The sequence below is a fragment of the Borostomias antarcticus genome (assembly GCF_949987555.1).
Source record: "Borostomias antarcticus genome assembly, chromosome: 13".
NCBI lineage: Eukaryota > Metazoa > Chordata > Actinopteri > Stomiiformes > Stomiidae > Borostomias > Borostomias antarcticus.
In genome coordinates this window covers 8,423,975-8,443,607 of record NC_140246.1, presented here as the reverse complement: position 1 = coordinate 8,443,607, position 19,633 = coordinate 8,423,975, and the positions used below count along the sequence as shown (strand labels likewise).

At 54.3% G+C, this 19,633-nt stretch overlaps 1 protein-coding gene across 4 annotated transcripts in view; it reads right to left on the bottom strand.

Annotated features, from left to right (window-relative positions):
- Positions 1-4,212: 4,212 nt before the first annotated feature.
- kmt2e (lysine (K)-specific methyltransferase 2E) overlaps positions 4,213-19,633 on the bottom strand; it is a 33,113-nt gene continuing 17,692 nt past the window's right edge. The window contains exons 5-25 of one of the 4 annotated variants that reach the window (XM_084448124.1): positions 19,323-19,462; positions 18,743-18,942; positions 18,472-18,510; positions 18,085-18,285; positions 17,776-17,906; positions 17,464-17,581; positions 17,176-17,285; positions 16,762-17,014; positions 14,000-14,098; positions 11,997-12,068; positions 11,123-11,305; positions 10,594-10,926; positions 9,303-9,602; positions 8,987-9,137; positions 8,617-8,843; positions 8,469-8,525; positions 7,738-8,349; positions 6,963-7,228; positions 6,729-6,817; positions 6,547-6,626; positions 4,213-6,419 (exon numbers count right to left, since the gene is read on the bottom strand). In XM_084448124.1, coding sequence (XP_084304250.1) covers positions 5,355-6,419; positions 6,547-6,626; positions 6,729-6,817; positions 6,963-7,228; positions 7,738-8,349; positions 8,469-8,525; positions 8,617-8,843; positions 8,987-9,137; positions 9,303-9,602; positions 10,594-10,926; positions 11,123-11,305; positions 11,997-12,068; positions 14,000-14,098; positions 16,762-17,014; positions 17,176-17,285; positions 17,464-17,581; positions 17,776-17,906; positions 18,085-18,285; positions 18,472-18,510; positions 18,743-18,942; positions 19,323-19,462 — 4,726 coding nt within the window. In that variant the 3' untranslated portion in view covers positions 4,213-5,354. The remainder of the gene's footprint in view (positions 6,420-6,546; positions 6,627-6,728; positions 6,818-6,962; positions 7,229-7,737; positions 8,350-8,468; positions 8,526-8,616; positions 8,844-8,986; positions 9,138-9,302; positions 9,603-10,593; positions 10,927-11,122; positions 11,306-11,996; positions 12,069-13,999; positions 14,099-16,761; positions 17,015-17,175; positions 17,286-17,463; positions 17,582-17,775; positions 17,907-18,084; positions 18,286-18,471; positions 18,511-18,742; positions 18,943-19,322; positions 19,463-19,633) is intronic. The other 3 variants (XM_084448125.1, XM_084448126.1, XM_084448127.1) reach the window with 3 other exon arrangements.

Here is a 19,633-nt window from a genome sequence, read left to right as displayed (position 1 = left end):
TGCACGCGCTGATGAGCCTACTCCACTGAAGTGCCTCAGTCGCAGTGCCTCGGTCGAACACTGAATATTCAACCAATACGTTCATCTATATAAAATGTGACCAGATAGCCTATTCTTACCAAATGCAGAGGACGTTTGAAGTTCCTGGTGGGTGTCATGGTAACTTGAGGAGCTTAAACTATTTCCACGTCTCCAGTAGGGCCTAATGGTTGTCTTTTGATGGTGTAACAGTGCAATTCCCCCCCGGGATTTAATAAAGTACAATTACTTAATTCAGTCCTACATTCTATTCTATCAGGAGTCAGCAGCTTCTAAAGGGCCGTTTCAAGATCGGAAACATCTTTAAAGGGGTCCTATTATGCCAATTTTCAACTATTTAATTTAAATCTTTGGGGTCCCCAAAAGATGTCTTTGAGTATTTTTGCTGTTCTAGCATGCCTCTAAAACCCCTCCGTTGACCACGAAATCAGATTGAGCGCTTTTTCCAAGCCCCCAGGATTCGAAATCTAAAGTGAAGCCCTATTGAACCGCGCCATCTTGGCTAGATTTGTAGTCATTTTGCTATTTCCGGTGACTTTTGTACTTGCGCAGTTGAGCTTTTCTGTCCGACGCGCGTCCCCGCACGTTCCCGGCTCTCCCCGCTTTGATTTAGCAATGAAAACCGGCTTGCATATTAACCTGTTTTTGTAAAATATATCCATTGGAGAAATTATTTTTTCATCCAGGCATCTTAGTTTTAACAGGTTAAATATAACTGAACATATTTTGTTTGCTAGTAGATGGTATTCATTCCGTTCGCGATAACGTTATTGCAGCCAGGCTAAATTCCTCCAGGGAGCCAGTGACCGGCGAGTTGAAGAGCTTCACTCCCCGCCAGCAGGAGCTTTGGCTGCTGCTACCGCATCTCGGATAACCCGCTGAGTTCGTGGCTGCTATTTCACATTCGCCCTTGATCAATCCCAATACCGATCCATGGTAATAATGAATCAATCGTTCAGATCGGCAGTGCTGCATGCATGTTACAACATCATTGTTAGCTTTATTAACATAACCATAGCCTACATTTATCTATCTAACGTTAGGCTATCCATCTTACACCAGTCGGCCATTCGATAGCTAGAAGCGGTGCCAACGTTGACCGTGGACGTGGACGCGCGTAGGACAGAAGTACAACTGCGCAAGTACAAAAGTCACCGGAAGGCCAGAAAAGCACAACTGCGCAAGTACAAAAGTCACCGGAAATGGTCAAATGACTACAAATTTGCCAAGATGGCGCGGTTCAATAGGGCTTCATTGTTGATAGCGGTTAGTGAATGGAGTGGCTGTATCCAGTTCTATTAATACATCCATGGCTTTTTCATATGCAAATGCGCTCAGCTAAAAGCAAGTCGGCAGGCTAGAGAACGAGGGCTGTTGACGGCGCTATAGGGAGGGAAAGTAATCTCATCGCCCCCTAGCGGTAGTGTTCCTAATGCCGAGAGAATGAATGGGATTTCTCATAGCACATTTTCTGAAAAATTATATCTCGGTCTACATCAAAAAATTAGTAGAATGCATTAAATATGATATACTTGGAGACAAACTTTATTGATTCTGGTGATCATAGTTAATTTTCAATCACAATCCGAATTATGTATATATTTTTTGTAACAAGGTGGTAAAGAACTACATACGGCATGCATGATGTCATTTTGTGCGCCTCTGCCAGCTTGCCGACTCTACCAGCTTACATCTAACACAATACAACCAAATTACAAATCAGTACACCTACGAAAATGCCGATATGCATTGCATGGCTGGCAGAATACTTCAGCAATAACAAGAAGTGCATCCCACGTGCTGACAATCATTTTAGATCTGGCCATGTAGAAAAATGACTCTATTCGCAGGGGGAGCTGTTAAGTGTCGTCAAGGCTAGCATGAAGGACCGGTCATATCATGTTAAGGTGAGTTAGCATCATAAGTGAGCCTATTATGGTTAGGTGTTAAGGTTAGGGTTACGGACCAGTAAGAATAGCCAGGCGCACCTGTGGATCAGACCAGCTAAGACCAGTCTAACCAGCTAATACCATCCTAACCAAGTAAGACCAACTTGATCAGACCATACTGACCAGCTAAGACCATGCTGACCAGCTAGGTTGACTAGCTAAAACCAGCCTGAGGTTGACCAGCTCTTTGGGATCTCTTAGAAATAAGTAGAATTTGCAGCCATTCGTCTCATGGGAGCAATCTGGCACAAAGCACAGCATTCTTCATGAGTGACATAGGCCTACATAACTGCACCCGGCTTTGTAGTCCATTTATGAAACTAATGGAGCAATTTCAAAAATTTGAAAGGCGGCGAAATACAGTTTGAAATTCTCAGTTAGTAGGTTATTACTGTAAAGACACTCACAAATTTTTGTTTTGATAACTTCACCGAAATGGCTTCGTAGTGTGAAAGGTATTTTTGATTAAGTGCTATTATAGTTGTTTAATACAAGGCCTGCCTTTTTAGGGCTAGTTAAGCTTCAATACTGCTGTACACTCTGTACTTTTCCAGAATACAGTACGCATGAAAAGTTATTATCTATGTTCCAGTAGCAGATAAGTTGACTGCCAAGGACACCTCACAATGAAAAGCCTGTCTGTGTTGCAGTAAATGAAACTTAACAGAGAACACCTTATCCACATCGGCCGAATGGAAAACGAAAGTAGTTAGCTCATAGGACAAGCATTAGATAAAGTTTCAACCAATCAGGTACTCACACATGTAGTCACGCGCCAATGTATTGTGTGGAATAGTATATACAGAACGTTCCGACTTGAGTCGGCGCGCTTGCACAGATACCCCTTGTGTCTCTGTGTAACCGTCCCTTTGCTGCATTGTAAGGTAATAAAGTATGTTTCTTTTTACTCTATTCTGTTGTATTTCGTGTCCTCATTTGACATGGTTGTGTGATTGTGTTGGTCCTTGGGAGGAGAACCCTGTGGTAGGCTACTGGTGAATTCAATCTGAAGTGTTATAATAGTACTTTGTGAGTGTCCAAATGTCATAGGTCAACCGAGTCCAGCCACCACAGTAGTAATTATTAGAAAATCCGGTCTATGGGAGTTTACATCGAAACTCCTCTCCGATAGGAACAAATCCGCTAGGGTCACGTTTTCACTTTCCCTCCCTATGCTACCCCAAATATGGCTGGCTGGACCACCCACACTCGAGGCCAATGTGACAAATTTCACTGTCCTCTTCCCTGACTACACGATAGTGCCCATGTCATCTCCACAGTTGCATGCTTTTGCCTCAACCGGGATGCTCGTCTCATCATGTTAGAGTAACATTAGTGGAACTAAATTAGTAGACGTCTAGTTCATCGAGCGGTCATTAAAAATGATCAAATGTTAATAAGTGGACATCATTGGATTCCCCTCGGCCTACAGAATTTAGCCTTTGTTTGTAGTCGAATGGTGTCATATAGCCTGGTGGTGTCTAGCTAGAGAATGTAGCTCGAGGTAACGGCATCAAAGGGGAGTTTGTTAGTGTTAGCTAGCTAGCGTTAGTAGGCTACTATATGCAAACAAACACACAGCATAATTACTCACAGTTTCTGCAGTTTCCATGGACAGTTGGTATTGCTTGATCATTCAGAAAGAGTTTATCTGAAAATCCTGCATTGTATTGACCCAGGTTGGAAAAGCAATCAGGCAAAAAATGGCTAGCACACACTGCCAGTGTTTTGCCAATTTCAGCGGGAACGTTTCCATCAAAAATAAAATGAATACACTCGGCTCTGCTGTCCTTTGAGCTTGGGAGACGATGTAGCGAACAGCGATCTGTGCTGCTTAGTACATACAACAGAGCATTTTCCATGCTAAGACATTATGCTAGCTAGCGGGGTCTCTGAACGTGACGTAGAGTGACACAGGAGATTTGAACGGCTTGCAGGGACTGACTTGTTTTAAATTCGGCTGACCACAACAAAATGACTGGGTTGTTTCACTTCATACTTTGTGTGTTAGTAGGCCCATCAGAGACTCAAATGTACATGCAAAAACAATGAAAGTTTGTTTCGCAAACGTGGACCCCTTCAACCAGTATGACAGTGATGACCCCCCCCCCCCCCATCACCACAAGACAGAGACAAACGACACCCCCAGTGGTATAAAACTGTCATTACAGTGATTTATTATAATGAACCATGAAAATAGCCAACCAGTGCAGTGTCTGTGAGTATCTCTCCTCAACACAAACATACACTCACACACACAAACAAATAATAAAAAAGACAAAGTTGAATAGTCCAGAGAGGGGAAAAAATAGTGCTACCATCACAGAAACATTCAGCTTTGCCAAGAGAGCACTCGTATTTACAACCATATTCCAAAACGGGATGGGTGCGAATTGTACAAGCATAGAAAAGAAAAGAAGCAAATATTTACAAATCTTGTTTCTGGTGAAAGCTGGGGTAACCACCTATACATTAAATTACACTTTCTACAAATAACCATTGATATTCAAAAATAAACCGCTAACGTCCTACCTACAGGCGGGACCTCCCTGTGGCCACCTCAGAAGACTACAGCACTCGTTGCCTAGCGCGTCGGTCGCTCTCTCCCCGTCACAACCTCAAAACGGGACGAACATTCGAGACGGTCGCGAGCGACCTGCCTTTCTCACTCTCACACACGCACACGCAGAACGGCGTACACGTGGGTATGAGCGCAGCCTCCCGGGGCAGTGAAGCAGACTCCCAGAGGGGTCTTTTCTGGATCTCTGCAGCGGTGCACAGATATTTGTTACACAGAGGAATAAAAAAAATAATAATTCTGTACTTTTTTTCTCTATACAAAAAGCTTTATTTTCTCTATAATGAGCCACTAGATAAAACAAATAAATGGTGTAGAGCAAGACAATAGACAGCTGGAATGTCCATTGATACAGAAAGTGCGGGGTCTTACAATAGGAGTCCAAACAACACAAAAAAGAGAGAGAGAGAGGGAGGGAGGGGGGGGCAGAGTGCTCCTGTATCTGTCAGAGGAAGGAGCTAAGAAAAAGAAAAAGGGTGGAGAGTGGGAGAGGGCAGAGAGAGAAGGGGTTGAGCACCGGAGGATCGTCCGTCTTCATTTTACACTCTCTTTTAGGATTGTTTCACGGTCCTTCCTTTTTTTTCTTCTTTTTTTCTCTCCATATTGTCTTTTTTTCTCAAAAAGTACCCTTTTATCCCACATCCTGCTGTTTTTCCATTGGCCATGTGTTCAGTTACATAGAAAATATATATACAGCTTATGTTACACCCGCCGCGTCTGTCGGAAGCCCCTCTCGGAGTGAGTTCACAGGAGCGTCAGGCCTGCCGTGGGGTGGGTGGTGGAGGTGGTCAGTGCCACCCTGTGCCCAGGTACCCAGCGCTGTGGAAGGGGGCGGAGGAGGCAGGGGCCCCACGAGTCCCGCTGGGCATCTGGGCGGCCGTCGAGGGCTGTGTCTGTGCCGGCTGTGTCTGTTGGGGAGGCGGAGGGGGCGGGGGGGGCAGTCCCGTCTGCTGGTGGGGCGGGGGGTAGGCGGCGGGGGCCGCGGAGGGGTTGGCGGGGGCGCCGGGGTGCAGCAGCGGGGCCTGGAAGCCGCCGAGGTTCTGGAAGTGGTGGGGGGCCTGCTGCAAGGGCGTGCTGGTGGACAGGGCGGGGGGTGGCGGCGGTGGGGGAGGGGGCGGAGCCAGGGACAGCAGGGCGCCGCCGCTGGGCTGCTGCTGAGGCTGGGGGGTCTGGCCCTGGGGGGGCGGGGGCGGGGGGACGTGGGGACTCTGGGGCGCGCCGGGCAGCAGCAGCTGGTGCTGCTGGATGGGGGGCGGCTGCAGGTTGACATGCAGCAGGGGCGGGCCGGGCGGCTGGGGGTGCGGAGGGGGAGGCGGCGGGGGAGGGGGTGCGGCGGAGCTCTGGTAGTGCAGGGTGTGGGGGTGAGTCTGCAGGAGGGGCTGGGACCCGGGGGGGAAGGGCGACGTGACGGCAGGCTTGAACCCAGGGAAGGGCCCGGTGACTGGGGCCGCCGGGCCCGGGAAGAAGGCCGTGGAGGCCAGGGGGGCCGGGGGAGGAGGCGGGGGCGGCGGCGGGGCGCTCTGGGGGCTGTACTGGGAGAAGGTGGTGGGCCCCGATTGAGGCTGGGGCTGGGCCGAGAGGAAGGCCCTCTGGCCGCGGTAGGGGGAGCCCTGGGGCTGGGGCTTGGGGGAGTGGAGGACCGGGGGGCCGGGGTAGTGGCCGGGCGGGGACGGGAGGGGGGCGGCGGCGGTATGCAGCTTGGTGGGGGTCAGCGGGGCTGTCGTCTTGGGGCCTGAGGGCTTGGCGGGGGCCTGGGTGGTCTGGGAGGGCGTGCGGGGCTGGCCGTCACTCTCCTCCTCCTTGGTTGGTCGGCTCGCAGGCTGGGAGGGGCCGCTAGGGCCCGGGGAACAAGGCTGGAGGGGGAGGGGGAGAGAGAGTAAGTCTCCTACAATAGAACCCCTACTCATCAGCGGCAGTGTGTAATCAGACAGACGAGAGTGATAGAGGGGGCGCAGGTGTGTGTGTGTGTGTGTGTCTCACCGTGTGTGTTGGGGTCTTCTGCGGACTAGGGGACGGACAGTCCCTCACGGCTGGAGCTTCGCCGCCTTCAGTTTCTCCGTCTGTAACAACGCACATCAGCGCATGTTATCGTAATGAAACCGACCTTGGTGTGTGTGATGCCGTGTGTGGTTGTGTGTGTGTGCCAGAGTCACGACTCCCACCTGTGTCTTTGTCCTTGCGGTGGTCACTCAGAAGCAGGGCTCTGTGGTAGCCTCGTTCTCGAGCCTGCTCCACGGACGTAGACGACGTCCTGAGAGAGACAGAGAGAGAGAGAGACATTAGGCTTCCCCTCACCAAACCCCCGCTCACCAAAACAGCATCGTGGATTAAACCGGACAGGGTGAAGCTTCAATGGAAAGGCTCTAGTTAGCATGTGACGGAAGGAGAGCGCGTACCACTGTCCCTCTCCCCCCTCCTTCTCCTTCTCCTCCCCCTGGGCGGAGGGGGTCTCCGGCTCCTCGCTGGGCTGGGGGATCTTGGGGGCGGGGCCGACGGGGGCCGGAGCCGGGGGCGGCGGTGGCGGCTCCGGGGCGGTCTCCGTGGCGCCGGGGAACATGTCGATGGTCAGCGGCGCCACCGTGGAGACGGGAGAGCCGCACTCCGTCTTGGAGCCGCTCCGGCGTGCCTCGCGCTGCCGCTTCCTGTACTCCAGCAGAGACACCTGGGAAAAGAGGCGACATCACCGCCGGAACGTTAGGACCGAGGCCGACTTTTACTTTAAAGTCGCCGTGGAAACAAAAATGCTTCTTTTTTTTCATTTTGTATCACGTCCTTGGTCATAGTGTGCACCTATTAAACAATATATGCCCCAAAAATTCTGTTTCATTGTAATCTTATCAAATCCTATGATTTTTTTCTTCCTGTAAAACAAAATCTCCCGAGTGCTTACGTCAGCAATGCCAGAAAGGTCAACCAATTATCTCACGACATCCACCCATCAATCAACGCAGTCTATCACATCAGTCTAAAGTTGTAATAACCCGCCCACTTGTCATTGTTCCAATCAGATTCCTCTTAACGCTAGGTCCCACCCCTATAGCCTGTTTGAATCGGAAATACGTCAAACTACAGAAGTTAGATCTCAAATGTCCGTTTCAGATCCCACAGCCTCCTCGCTGGTTAGACCTGCGGCCTCGGAAGGGCCCAATCCGAGACGGTGGTGGCGCTCACCTTCTTCTTCTGCGGGGGGTTCTGCGACGACCCCCCTCCCTCTCCGGCGCTGTCCCCGCTCAGCGAGCGCGAGAAGCCCAGGGCGCCGCCAGCCTCCTCGGAGCAGGGGTAGAACAGCTGCCCCGCCTCACTGAAGGGCGGCGCCACGACAGCCGCCCCGGCCCCGACGCCAACGCCAACGACGGCAACTGCTACCGCCACGGCCGCGGCCCCGGCCTCGGGCCTGAAGGGCAGAATGGGCTCCAGGGTGTGCGAGGGGGTGAGGTCCCTCAGGTTAGAGTTGATGGGGGAGAAGGAGAGGCCCGTCGGGACTGGCCCCGGCCCCCTCTCTGGGCTTTTCATCCAGGGGGGGTAGGCGGCGGCGGAGGAGGAGGAGGAGGAAGAGGAGGCTGGGTCCGTGGAGGAGGAGGAGGCCTCGCCGCTGCCCTCGGCCGCCCCCGCCACCACTCCGTCTGCTACCCCCTCCTCTCCCCCACAGTCCTGGGACTCGGCGGTGGCGGGGGGCTGGGGGCTCGCTGGGGCCGGGGACGCCTTCGCCAGCTCCTGGGGGGGGGCGTCTAAAGTGGGACCCCTGACGCAGGGGGAGGAGAGCAGCGAGGGGGGGCGCTCGGCCTGGGGGGAGAGGACAGAGAAGAGGAGCAATAAGATTCAGGCCTTGTTGTGCGTTAACATACAAAATGTTCTGTTGCTACATGTGTCCGGTTCCGCGGTGTGACAAGATGGCCGCTCACCTCCTGGGTGCTGGGTCTGCGACTGCCCTCTGGAGAGCTGTCCAGGGAAGACTCGCTCTGTAGCAGGGACAGGTAGATGTCAGTACACACCATTCACATCCCACCTGAGAGTGTGTGTGTGTGTGTGTGTGTGTGTGTGTAGCCCTACCTCCTGCGGCATGCTAGGCGTGTGCGTCGGCGTGCCGGGCGGAGGCTCGGCGCCAGGCTCCTCTGCGCGCGGGCGGGGCGGGGTGGCCAGCAGGAGAGGCGTGCCCGGCGTCTCGGGTTGGTCGGCCCTGGTGGGCGTGGCACATGGGGAACCGTAGGGGGTGGAGCTCTCGGACATGCACGGGTCCAGCGAACACAGGCGCCGCTTCTTCAGAGGGGTGGGCAACTCTGAGGCACGCACACGCACACACACCATGGGTTACTTAAATGCACTTAAAAACAGAGACAAGGTGGACTTTACTTTTTAATGACTATTAAATACCCCCCACCACACACACACACACACACACACACGGGGTCCGGGGCCTCACCTGGTAGAGAGCAGCCGTTGTAGGGGAGTGGGCTGTCAGAGTCCCCGTTGATGGGGGGGCTCAGGGGCCCCTCACTGGGCATGAGGAGGGCCGGGCGGCTGCTGGCCGGGCTGGTGGAGCCCTCCTCCTCTAAAGCCTGCTTCAACCAGCGCTGCAGAGCACAAGGGCAGGAGGAGGGGAGAGGAAGTCAGCCGCTGCGGACGACAACACTTCAGCAACCGACTACACGATCGCTTTGTTGAAATTAAGGGCGAGCACAAGTATTTTAGTTAGGTACAGTCGATCCTGTATGGGGGGGGGGGGGGGGTCCCGGTACCTTCTTGCAGGAGCCGGTGGCCGGCGGCGTCTCGGGCAGCTCCCGGGAGCGCCGCCGGCCAGTGGGCACGCCGGGTGTGGTGGGGCTGCGGTTGGCCAGGAAGGGCGAGGAGAAGCGGACGTAGTGTTTAGGCGTGCTGTAGACGTGCGGGCTGCACACCATGCCTGGCAGGGCGTTGAGCTGGGTGGCCAGCACCTCGGGGTCGCTGCTGATGCGCAGGGGCCTCTCCGGGACCGGCTCCGGGGTCAGCACCGCACGCTCCGGCTTGTCGCCCACCCACTCGCTCACAAAGTGCTGCTGCTGGGGGGAGAGAGGGGGAGGAGGAGAGAGAGAGAGTTCAAGTCTGGGTTTAGCCGTGCATGCGCGCGCGCACACACACACACACACACACACACACTAGGGTGGGAATTCCACGACGGCAATGGCTGTCGATGCCCCTCCCTCTGGCTGTGATGCCCCGAAAATAATTTGACTGCGGCCACCGTGGCTTCTGTGCTCCTGCTACCATCTAAATCTCGAGGTTGGTTTAAAAGCATCAGTGGTCTCCTGTCGTTTTCTTGACATTCCGAAATCAATTCAATTGAGGCTACATTGATATCAATAAAACGTTACACCGGTAGTATGCAATTGTGCCCTGCTAGTGGCTTTGATGAGATGTGGAACTGGCACACGCAACCAGCTGCAAAGACTGTTGCTGGGTTGTGGTTCGTTGAGAGCGAAAGCAAGCAAACAAGTTTTGAATTACATATATCGATAGCTAATAAATTATGACACGGAACTAAATACCTTAGCTATCTAGCCATTGCCCAACTATTCTTCTTTTTCTACAAAATAATTTCCATAGCAGAGAAAGTCTCTCTTTGTGCCGGGTGATGGCTAGCTAGCTAACTCCACAGACCACAGGCACAGCTTCAATTAGCTAGCTAACGTTAACTAATGTTACATAGAGAACAGTTATTGTATATTATTTGGAAGGTAATTCAGTAGACCAGTCAGGGATCACTGAACTACTTGCTTTAAAGTCATTTATTCGTAGGCTCCCAATCCTCTTATTTAATTCAATGGCCTTTGTGCCTTGGCATGTGGCCTTTGTGCCCTAAGAAATTGAGTGACACCGAAGGCCAAATGGCCTTGGCCCTAAAATGACAAAATTCCTACCCTGACACACACGCAGGTATGAGACCTTGTTTGCTCTAGTTGACCACATTTGTAAAGTAGTCGGTCACGGCGTGGAGATATTTCACCCGGGAGAGAGGGGGTTAGACGTGTTTAAAGGACAAGCGGGTGACACCTTTTTAGTTTTGAAGTTCTTCTGCCCGGAGCGGTTCCTGTCGGGGGCAGGGGAGCCGCTGTGTGGGGGGCTGGCGTCCGAGGCGTGGGCGGACAGGGCCTCGGGTTCGGGGGCGCTGGGGGCCTCCCCCTCGACGGGGGGTCCCTCGCTGGCCAGGGGCTCCGGGGACTCCCCCGGGGAGCAGGGGGGCAGGTCGGAGCACGTGCTGATGGTGCGCGCCCGCCGCCTCTGTTGGCCGATGTGCGTGCGGTTCCTGGAGAAACTCTTCCTCTGGCGGGAACCTTTGACCTTGGCCGGCTTCAGGCCCGGCTCCTCCTTCACCTCCAGGAAAGGCTGAGACAGAATTAAAATGTCATTTAATTAGTTCTATGCTTTGGCAACATTTACGTACTGTGTATTTCCTGCCAATAAAGCTTGTTGAATTGAATTGAATTAAAAGAGAGAAAAGGAGAGAAAGGGAGAGAGACCGAGAGAGAGCGTGTGTGTGTGTATGAGTGTGTCTATGTGCCTTCTTATGTAGACGCCTCACCTGCATGGCGGCGGGGGACTCGGCCTCGGGCGTGGCGGGGGGCTCCTCCTTGATGTCGCTGCGGCCGCCCACCATGTCCGACTTGGTGCCTATCCTCTCCAGGGCCTGCTCCCGGCGCTTCTCCCTCTTCTCCATGCGGGCGAAGGCCTGCAAGATGGCCTCCATCTTCCTCTCCTCACGGGTCTGCAGAGACGGGACAGGGGGGGGGCGGGGGGGGTTGGGGAGGGGGACAGAGCAGGAGCGTTAGCCAAGTGGCTCTACCTGCTCTCTGGGCCCCAGGGACACAGCTTGTCACACCCACACACACACACACACACACACACACACACACACACAGGGCGCTCACAGCACAGGCAAGAGGCAGTCTTAGCTGGCAGAGAGGATAGCAGAGCAGCAGAGACAGAGGAAGGAACTGCTGACTCCCTTCCAGTAGGGGGGGATAAAAGGGAAGAGGCCCCAAAACATAAATCCTGTTGTGAGGATGTCAGACAAACAGGAAGTCACTGGAAGTAACGTTAGCTTTAAACCCTTTTTACAAACCTTTCGTGGGGCTGTGTTTGTATATATGTATGTGTGTGTGTGTGTGTGTACGAGCCAAGGTTGTGGTTGGGTCCCTGCACGACCGGGGCCACAGCTCCCCCCCCCCCGCCCCACCAACGCCAAACAAAGGTCACTACCGCAAATAAGTGTCAACACAACCCCCCCCCTCTTCCAAATCTGTCATGGCGCAGGTGAGTGTATACAGGTGTGGGGGTGGAGGGTCAGTTAGCACATCTGTAAGTCAGTAGGGCCCCCCCTAAGGCGGCGGGGAGGTCGGACGTGGTTTGAGAGAGGTGTGTATGGGGTGGGCGGGGGGCAAGTGGGTCAGGTTTACCTCCTTGTTTCTGGAGCCCATCCAGCTGGAGGCCCCCACGCCGGGCTGATGGGACTCCTCCGCTGGGCTGGCCTGGATGGTTTACAGAGAGACAGCCTGGTTTAGAAGACAAGAGGTCGCCCCCCCAGCACGCACACACACACTAATACACTCACGCGTGCACATGCACACTGGGGCGGCCTGGCAGGCCCTCTTCAGGGGTCAGGGGTGAGGTGGCCCCACCCCGTGTGTGTGACTGTGTACAGGGACCCCCCCGGGAACCTGTACGGAGGGGAGGGGGGAGTCCTGTGGTGGGAGGTAGCTGCAGGGGGGGAGGGGGCCTAGGAATTATAGTGTGTATAGGAGCCGATAGTGACCTCATAGTAGAGCCTAAAGATATGTGTGATTATGTGCCTGCCTGCCTTCTGTCTTGAGGGCCCCAGGTTTAATACTCTGGGTGGCTGAGGGAGTATCGAAAACCACGTGTGAGCATATAGCTAAGGCCCCCGTTCTCCTAGAGAGCTGCTTCTCCTCGTCATGTATCCTCATCAGTCTACTGTCCTCCCCAGACTGTCAGAATCCCATCATTAGAGAACACACACACAGTATCTACAGTACATATTGAAACAGCCATCACCCAATCCATCAAGACACCTGTGACTTGAACCCAATCACCAACTTTCACCACACAGCTTGAAGACGAGCAACTCCATAGCACCTCCAAACCAAACCTTAGAAGTGTGACCTCAGACATGAGAGAAACTGCAGTTGGGGGTTGTGGGGGCCGACCATGCTATGTCAGTGTCCCGACCCTTACATCACCCTGAGGGGCTGAGTGTGAGTGCATACCATGCCTGAAACACTAGTTACCTGCGTTATGAGCCCATCTGGCCGGGGAAGTGGATGTGTTGGGGTTAGAAACAGCACACACACACACACATGGGACTGCGACTTGTCCAGAGAGGACGGTGTGCGGGCGGAGGGCTTGCCTCCGCCATGGCGGGATTCTCCCGGCCATCGTATCTGCACCCCCGAGTCAATATGGCCCTGGCAACAAAGTCCACCCCCCCCCCCCCTCCTCTCGCTCCGGGGCCCATTAGCCCGGCTACAGCCTGTCCGCCGGCCAGAGATGAGTCATCACTTTACACCTTGGCCTCCTCGTGTGAAAGGGAGCTGACAGTAGGGTAATTTCCAGAAGGAGAGTGCTCGCGTGCGTGCGCGTGTGTGTGTGTGGAGGGAGAGCGTGCCAGTGTGTGTCTGTGTGTGTGCGCGTGACCCCATCTCTCTGGGACACTGGGCTCTTTGGCAGCGGGGCCGGGAGAGAGAGGGAGGTTGGCAACAGTAATTGGCAATTTCAGATTTGATGTGGCCAAACACTACGTGAGAGTCATACTCATACAGGAGGGGGGGGGGGGGGGGGGGACCGTGGGGCCCGAAGGCCACCGCTTGTTCGTTTTGTCAGCTAACAGGCGGGAGGCGAGAGAGGAACCGTGGCGGTGGCCCGTAATGGTCCCATGTCTCTCGCGGGGTGCTTAGAAAAATGAAAGAGACTCCATAAGGGGGGGGGGGGGTAAACAACCAATGAGAGATGATGAGAGGGCCTCGACGGTAAGAGGGCCCCACCAGAAGAACAAACAGTCTCCAGGAGAGAGAGAGAGAAAGAGAGAGGGAGCGTGAGGATGGCCCCCGGGGGCTAGGCTGCACAGCAACAGGGGCGGCGACGGCAGCAGCGGCGTTGCTAGCAGAGCGGGATGAGGAGGGGGAGGGGGTTGGTGGGGGAGGTCCGCAGGGGAGGGGGGAGGAGGAGAGAGATGATTCAGCTGTCCACCCCCTCCCCCCAACCGCCACCGCCAACACCCCTAAACCCCACCACCTCCCTCCCCCACCAGCCAACACCACAGCACAATCGGGCGGAGGGAGGGGGAGGGGAGGGGGGGGGCAGCACACCCACACCAGCAGGGGACAGCGGTTTTGCCGTTTCGCCCACGATTCCGGGGTCCTGCGGCCGCCCGGCGCACACTTACCATCTTCCTTCTCCTCTCTGCACTCTGCTCCTCTGACTCCATCTCTACTTCATTGCTAATGGAGGTTTTGTCTTCTAGATCCTCAATTAACTCAGGATCCTGCAAGGGGGGAAGAGCGAGGTGGGGCTTTATCACGGCTCTGCTGTCGAGTCTGGCTACAGGCTGGGGAGGGAGGGTGGGGGGGGTTAGTCTGGGGGACAGGAAGAGAGGGGTGGAGGGGGTGGGGGAGGGGGGTAGCTGAACCGGGCACTGGCAAGGTGGTTGTGGGTAGTGGGTTTGTCTGTCACACACACACACACACACACGCACACGCGCGCACGCACACCTGCTCAGAGCTCGCGTACCGCGGTACTGAAGGAGAATGCGCGCGATCAGGGACGCCATCTTGCTCTTTTTCGCAAGAAGACGGAGACAATTCACTCGCACCTCTGGCAAAAAAAAAACAACGCGCTTTTTTCCAAAACCGCCGACGCTGACCGGAATGCAATCTATCCTGCCCCTGTCTGCGGTTCCCTTCCGCACGGTGACCGATGTAGACAGCCGCCCGAGTCCGTGGGCGCTCTCGGATGCGATTGCAGAGAGTGTGTGTGTGTGGATGTGTCAGAGTGTATGAAAGCCAAAGTGTGTCTCGCGTCATCTCCATTGTCTAGGCGTCTGTCCTCGGAGTTCTTCATTTGAGCTCAGACGCCCGTGGCGTCTACTGTGACTGGACACTCTGGCAGGAACCGCTCCATCAGCAGGGAGCCTCACCTTGGACACACACACCTCAGATACACACACACCTCAGATACACACACACACCTCAGATACACACACACACCTCAGAGATATACACACACACACACACACACACACACACAAACACACCTTAGATACACACACACAAACCTCAGATACACACACACACACACACACACACACACACACACACAAACCTCAGATACACACACACACACACACACACACACACCTCAGATACAGACACACACACCTCAGATACACACACACAGGGCTGAAAATTAACACCCGCCACCCGGGTAAAATTTCCATTTGGCGACTAAATTTGGGAGGCTATCCGCCACGCTGGCGGGTAAAAGGTTTGTACCAATAGAGTCATGTAATAAATGATGCGTGCGATGTCGCCACATCCATGCCATAGACCGGCGTTCTGTTTGTTGTGCGTTGCACTTAAATAGCTCCCCCGCTGCACCAAATAAAGTTCAGTCACATGACTGTTGCGGAGCCTCGCGCACTAGGAGAGACTGGTGACGTGAGGCTACTCGCGCACAGAAAATCGTTCCCATTTACCTCAGAGGACACACGCTACTACAGTCGTCGACCTGTGGAGAAGGCGAAGTCAACAATTTTAAATTTTACTTTGGCCTCTTCCTTAAGCATGTATTCAAAATAATACTATTATCTGAATGAAAAGTACTGAAACAGATGTATAATGTGATAAAAAAGGCAATTTATTATTTTGGCCGGTAAAAAATATACTTGGCCGGTGGATTTTTTAATCTACCAGTCCCCTTGGCAGGAGAGCCAAAAAGTTAATTTTCAGCCCTGCACACACACCTCAGATACACACACAAACACACCTTAGATACACACACCTCAGATACATACACACACACCACAGATACAGGTAGGTTGCATTCCGAATCGTATACTTCAACTTTTCTTCTACAGCTGCATTGAGAAAGTATGTTATTTGCACGCAGTACACATCCAATTGGGACATACTACCTTGTCATAACATTCCGCCTTGAAAATTAACCACATCCGTCGCAGTCCATAAAGCGACATTCGTTCACAGCTGGGATTCATCATAACGCCTCCTCTGTCACCGTCGTGACTTGCGTGTGATGTAATTTCCGCTGCGTCAGAATAGCCAGAAACATCTGCTGGCTTGTGTACTGCAAAATACGACAGGATGTAGTTCAGGTATTTTTGCCATACTGCATGTGGCATACTATGTATTGGGACATACTACATCCCTTTTTGGCATACTATATAGTATGGCAGTATGCGATTCGGAACGCAGCCACACACCTCAGATACACACACACACACACACACACACACACCCTTAGATACACACACACCTCAGATCAAAACACCCTCTCCTGTTTCTCCCACTGCAGCAAGTTCTCTGACCTGTCTATGACACCTAGATTATCACAGACTCTCTCTCTCAGAGGTACTTGGGCACTGTGATGCCGCGTGTCTCCTGGCACGCCGGAGGGCCGAACGCCGGGGGACTCGTCGCCGTGACAGAACCAGGAAGGAGGAGGAGGCTGACGGTGGAGGGGAGTGATGCAGGGTGCAGGAGGATTGGGGGTGGGCGTGGGCCAGGGAAAGGGGGAGGTGGGGAACCAAGATGGGAACACAGTTTACAGGGGAGGGTACACGTGTCTAGCAACAGAGAGATTACATGCAGGGTAGGTGGGTGGGTGACAGAACACACAAACGTGACACGTGCTCGGACACTGAAAGCGACCGCGAGCCGAACGGAAAAGAGGCAAACGCACGATGACACGCGGTCTATGACGTGGTGAGTTTCAACCACGGCTCAGAATGAGAACGGAGGGGAACGGAACAGACTAGAATGGGGTGGGGGGTGGCGGGGGGTACGACATAAGACAGTGATGATGGAGTGAGTGTGTCAGGTGGGAAGAAGAGAGAGGGAGGGAGGGAGGGAGGGAGGGAGGGAGGGAGGGAGGGAGGGAGGGAGGGAGGGAGGGAGAGAGAGAGAGACCCACCTGGTTGTTGGAGATGGACAGGCGCAGGGGTGACAGTTTCCTCTGCTTGCCGTCGGCCATGCCCTTGCCCTTGGCCTCGCAGTCCAGGCCCAGGTTCTGGTTCTGGCCGCCCTCGTCGCCCCGGGCCGGCTCCTTGTCCTTGCGGCCCCGGCGGCGGCTGCCTGCGCCCAGGTTCTCCGTGGGCTCCAGGTTGTGCTTGAGCACCGGGCAATCCTGGTTCCCCTTCAGACAGGCACAGTCCACCTTGTATTTACTGTGAGGAGGGAGTGAGGGAGAGAGAGAGAGAGAGAGAGAGGGGGGGGAGAAGCAGAAAGAAAGACAAAAAGACACGTGAGATACGGTCGATCGTTGCTCTGAGGTGGCGGCGTGTTCATATGCAGTCCTGAGTGGCCCCGCCCCCCCGCGGCTGCTCACCAGCTGCCGTAGTCGTAGTCGAAGCCTATGGTGATCTCACAGCCCTTGGCGATGGGCCGCAACGAGTAGATGTACAAGTGCAGCATGCCGTCCTCGATCACGTGTCGCACCTGAGGGAGGGAGGGAGAGAGAGAGAGAGGGGGAGAGAGAGAGGGAGAGACAGACAGAGAAGAGAGAGGAAAAACGAGGGAGGGGAGTCAGTCAAGTTACGCTCAGACGGGATGGGGTGGGGGTGTGGTCGAGAGGTGTCTAGCCCTGGCGACGGCGGTCCCTGATTGGCCGGCTCACCTCGGAGTTGGGGGTGCAGGAGCGGCGGATGAAGCGGGCCTCGTTGCCGAAGCTGCGGGCGTCCACGCACATCTCCAGCCCGTCAAACTTGGAGTAAAACAACACGAAGGGGTACGGCCTGACCCACGGACGGACGGAGGGAGGGAGGGAGAGAGAGAGGAGCGGAGAAGAGGTGAATGACCGGGACACGCTTCCAGGTTGGAGCGAGCGAGAAAAGCCTGGGGTTGCCCAGGGGTAGAGAGCCAAGAGCGAACGATTCCCCAAACACTCCCGTTGCGATGTAGACGGCTGCCCTGTTTTGAGCGCGCTCACCTCTTGAAGAAGTAGCCGTTGGCTTCAAACTGTTGCCTGAGCATGAACTTGCCCCTGTACTCGATGATGAGGGAGTCTGGGGCCAGGTCCCTCACCGCCTTCAAGATCTTCTTATTCTTCTGCACCTGGCTCTGGGTAGAGCAGGGGGGAGACAACGGGCTGTGAGCACACACTGTCGAGTGATACCTCAGGTCGAGGTGATAAGAGGACACGAGTGTGTGTGTGTGTGTGTGTGTGTATGCATGACCGTGTACCCTTGAGAAATATGAATATACTGTATATGAACAGGTGTGTGTGTGTGTGTGTTACCTCCACAGGCGGTTTGAAGGTGGCCGGGTTGGTGTTGTAGGCCAGGGTCTTCCCGTCGCCCGCCTCCTTGACGCGCAGCAGCACCTGCACGTCCTCGCTGTACTGGTTGCTGCTGGCCTCCTCGTAACGCTCCATCCACGCCTTGATCTTGTTCTCCCACAGGGACGGGTGCTCCGACGGCTCCAGGTCCGGGGCCGAGCCCTGGGGGGAGGGGGAGGAGGAGGGGGGAGGGGGTTCAATTCAATTTCCAATTCTAACCTTTATTAAGCCATTTATTTATTTAACCTTTATTTAATTCAACTACAGTCCCTTTTCTTAAACTCGTATGTAACAGAAAGATTAGAATGAACATGGGGGGGGGGGGGTTGTGTGTTGGGGGGGACCTACCTTCACTCTGGAGGACTTTCTGGACCCCTCACGGAATGCCTGTCGAGACAGAAGAGCAACACACAAGCATAGGGCCAAGTTAACCTCAAATGATTGAGCCCTATAGCACATATCTGCAGTATATATATATATATATATATATATATATATATATATATATATACACACACGGTCCTTTTGGTTGTACACTTCAAAAAGATTTCATATACGGGTTGAGCAAAGGGGTGAGGCGCGCCTGTGACTGGATGTGCTTTTGGCGGAGGCGGCGGACCTTCTTGGCTCGAGCCGTGGCGGCGGGGTGCTCCTTGTCGCCGCTCCGCTTGCGTTTCTTGTCGGCCTGCTTGCTGGCCAGGCGGCCGGTGGTCAGCGTGATGCTGCTGGCCGTGTGCTGGAAGGCGGAGTACAGCTCCAGCGGCACCTCGTCCCCGCTCTCGGTGGCGCTGGTGTCCCCGTCTGCACAAACACACAGACCTTCATCATAATGAGAGGCGCACGGCGAGAGTCAGTCACCCACTGCTCCGGACAGCACAACAAAATATATACAAGGCTGTATTCTAATGGAATGTTCCCATCTAATAAAAATAATACAGGATCCTCCATTAAGCCTGCTTATGCCGACTGGCTGGTCAGAGTTTGGGGCTGCAGTTCTTTGCCTTGCCAGCAGGTGTCAGCGTGATCTGGCTTGAAACCTGCCGGTCGGCTGTGGCCTAAACAGCTCCCGACTGCCTGGCTACATCCTGCCCATCTACCCCAGAGACGATTCACCGCAGAACAGAGACGACACAGCTGTCTTATGGACTCGGGTAGCGCTCTTATCTCTCTCCATCTCTGAATTCTCTCTCTCCACTCACCAGACATGTTCTCCCTCTTCCTGGTCTGCAGCAGGACGGCCCGTTCTCGGTCCAGGTTGCGCGGCTGGCAGCGCTCGCACAGGTACGTCTCAGGAATGTGCAGCCTGTCGATGGCCATGCAGTCTATGTGCTGCCACACGCTGGGCACAAGAGAGAGGAGAGGATGGTCAGAGACATACACACACACACACACACACGCGCACATGCATGCGCACACCACACACACACGCACACACACGCACACCACACCACACCACACACACATGCACACACACGATCAACGCAGCGGTGGAGGGGGTGGCGGAGTCCCG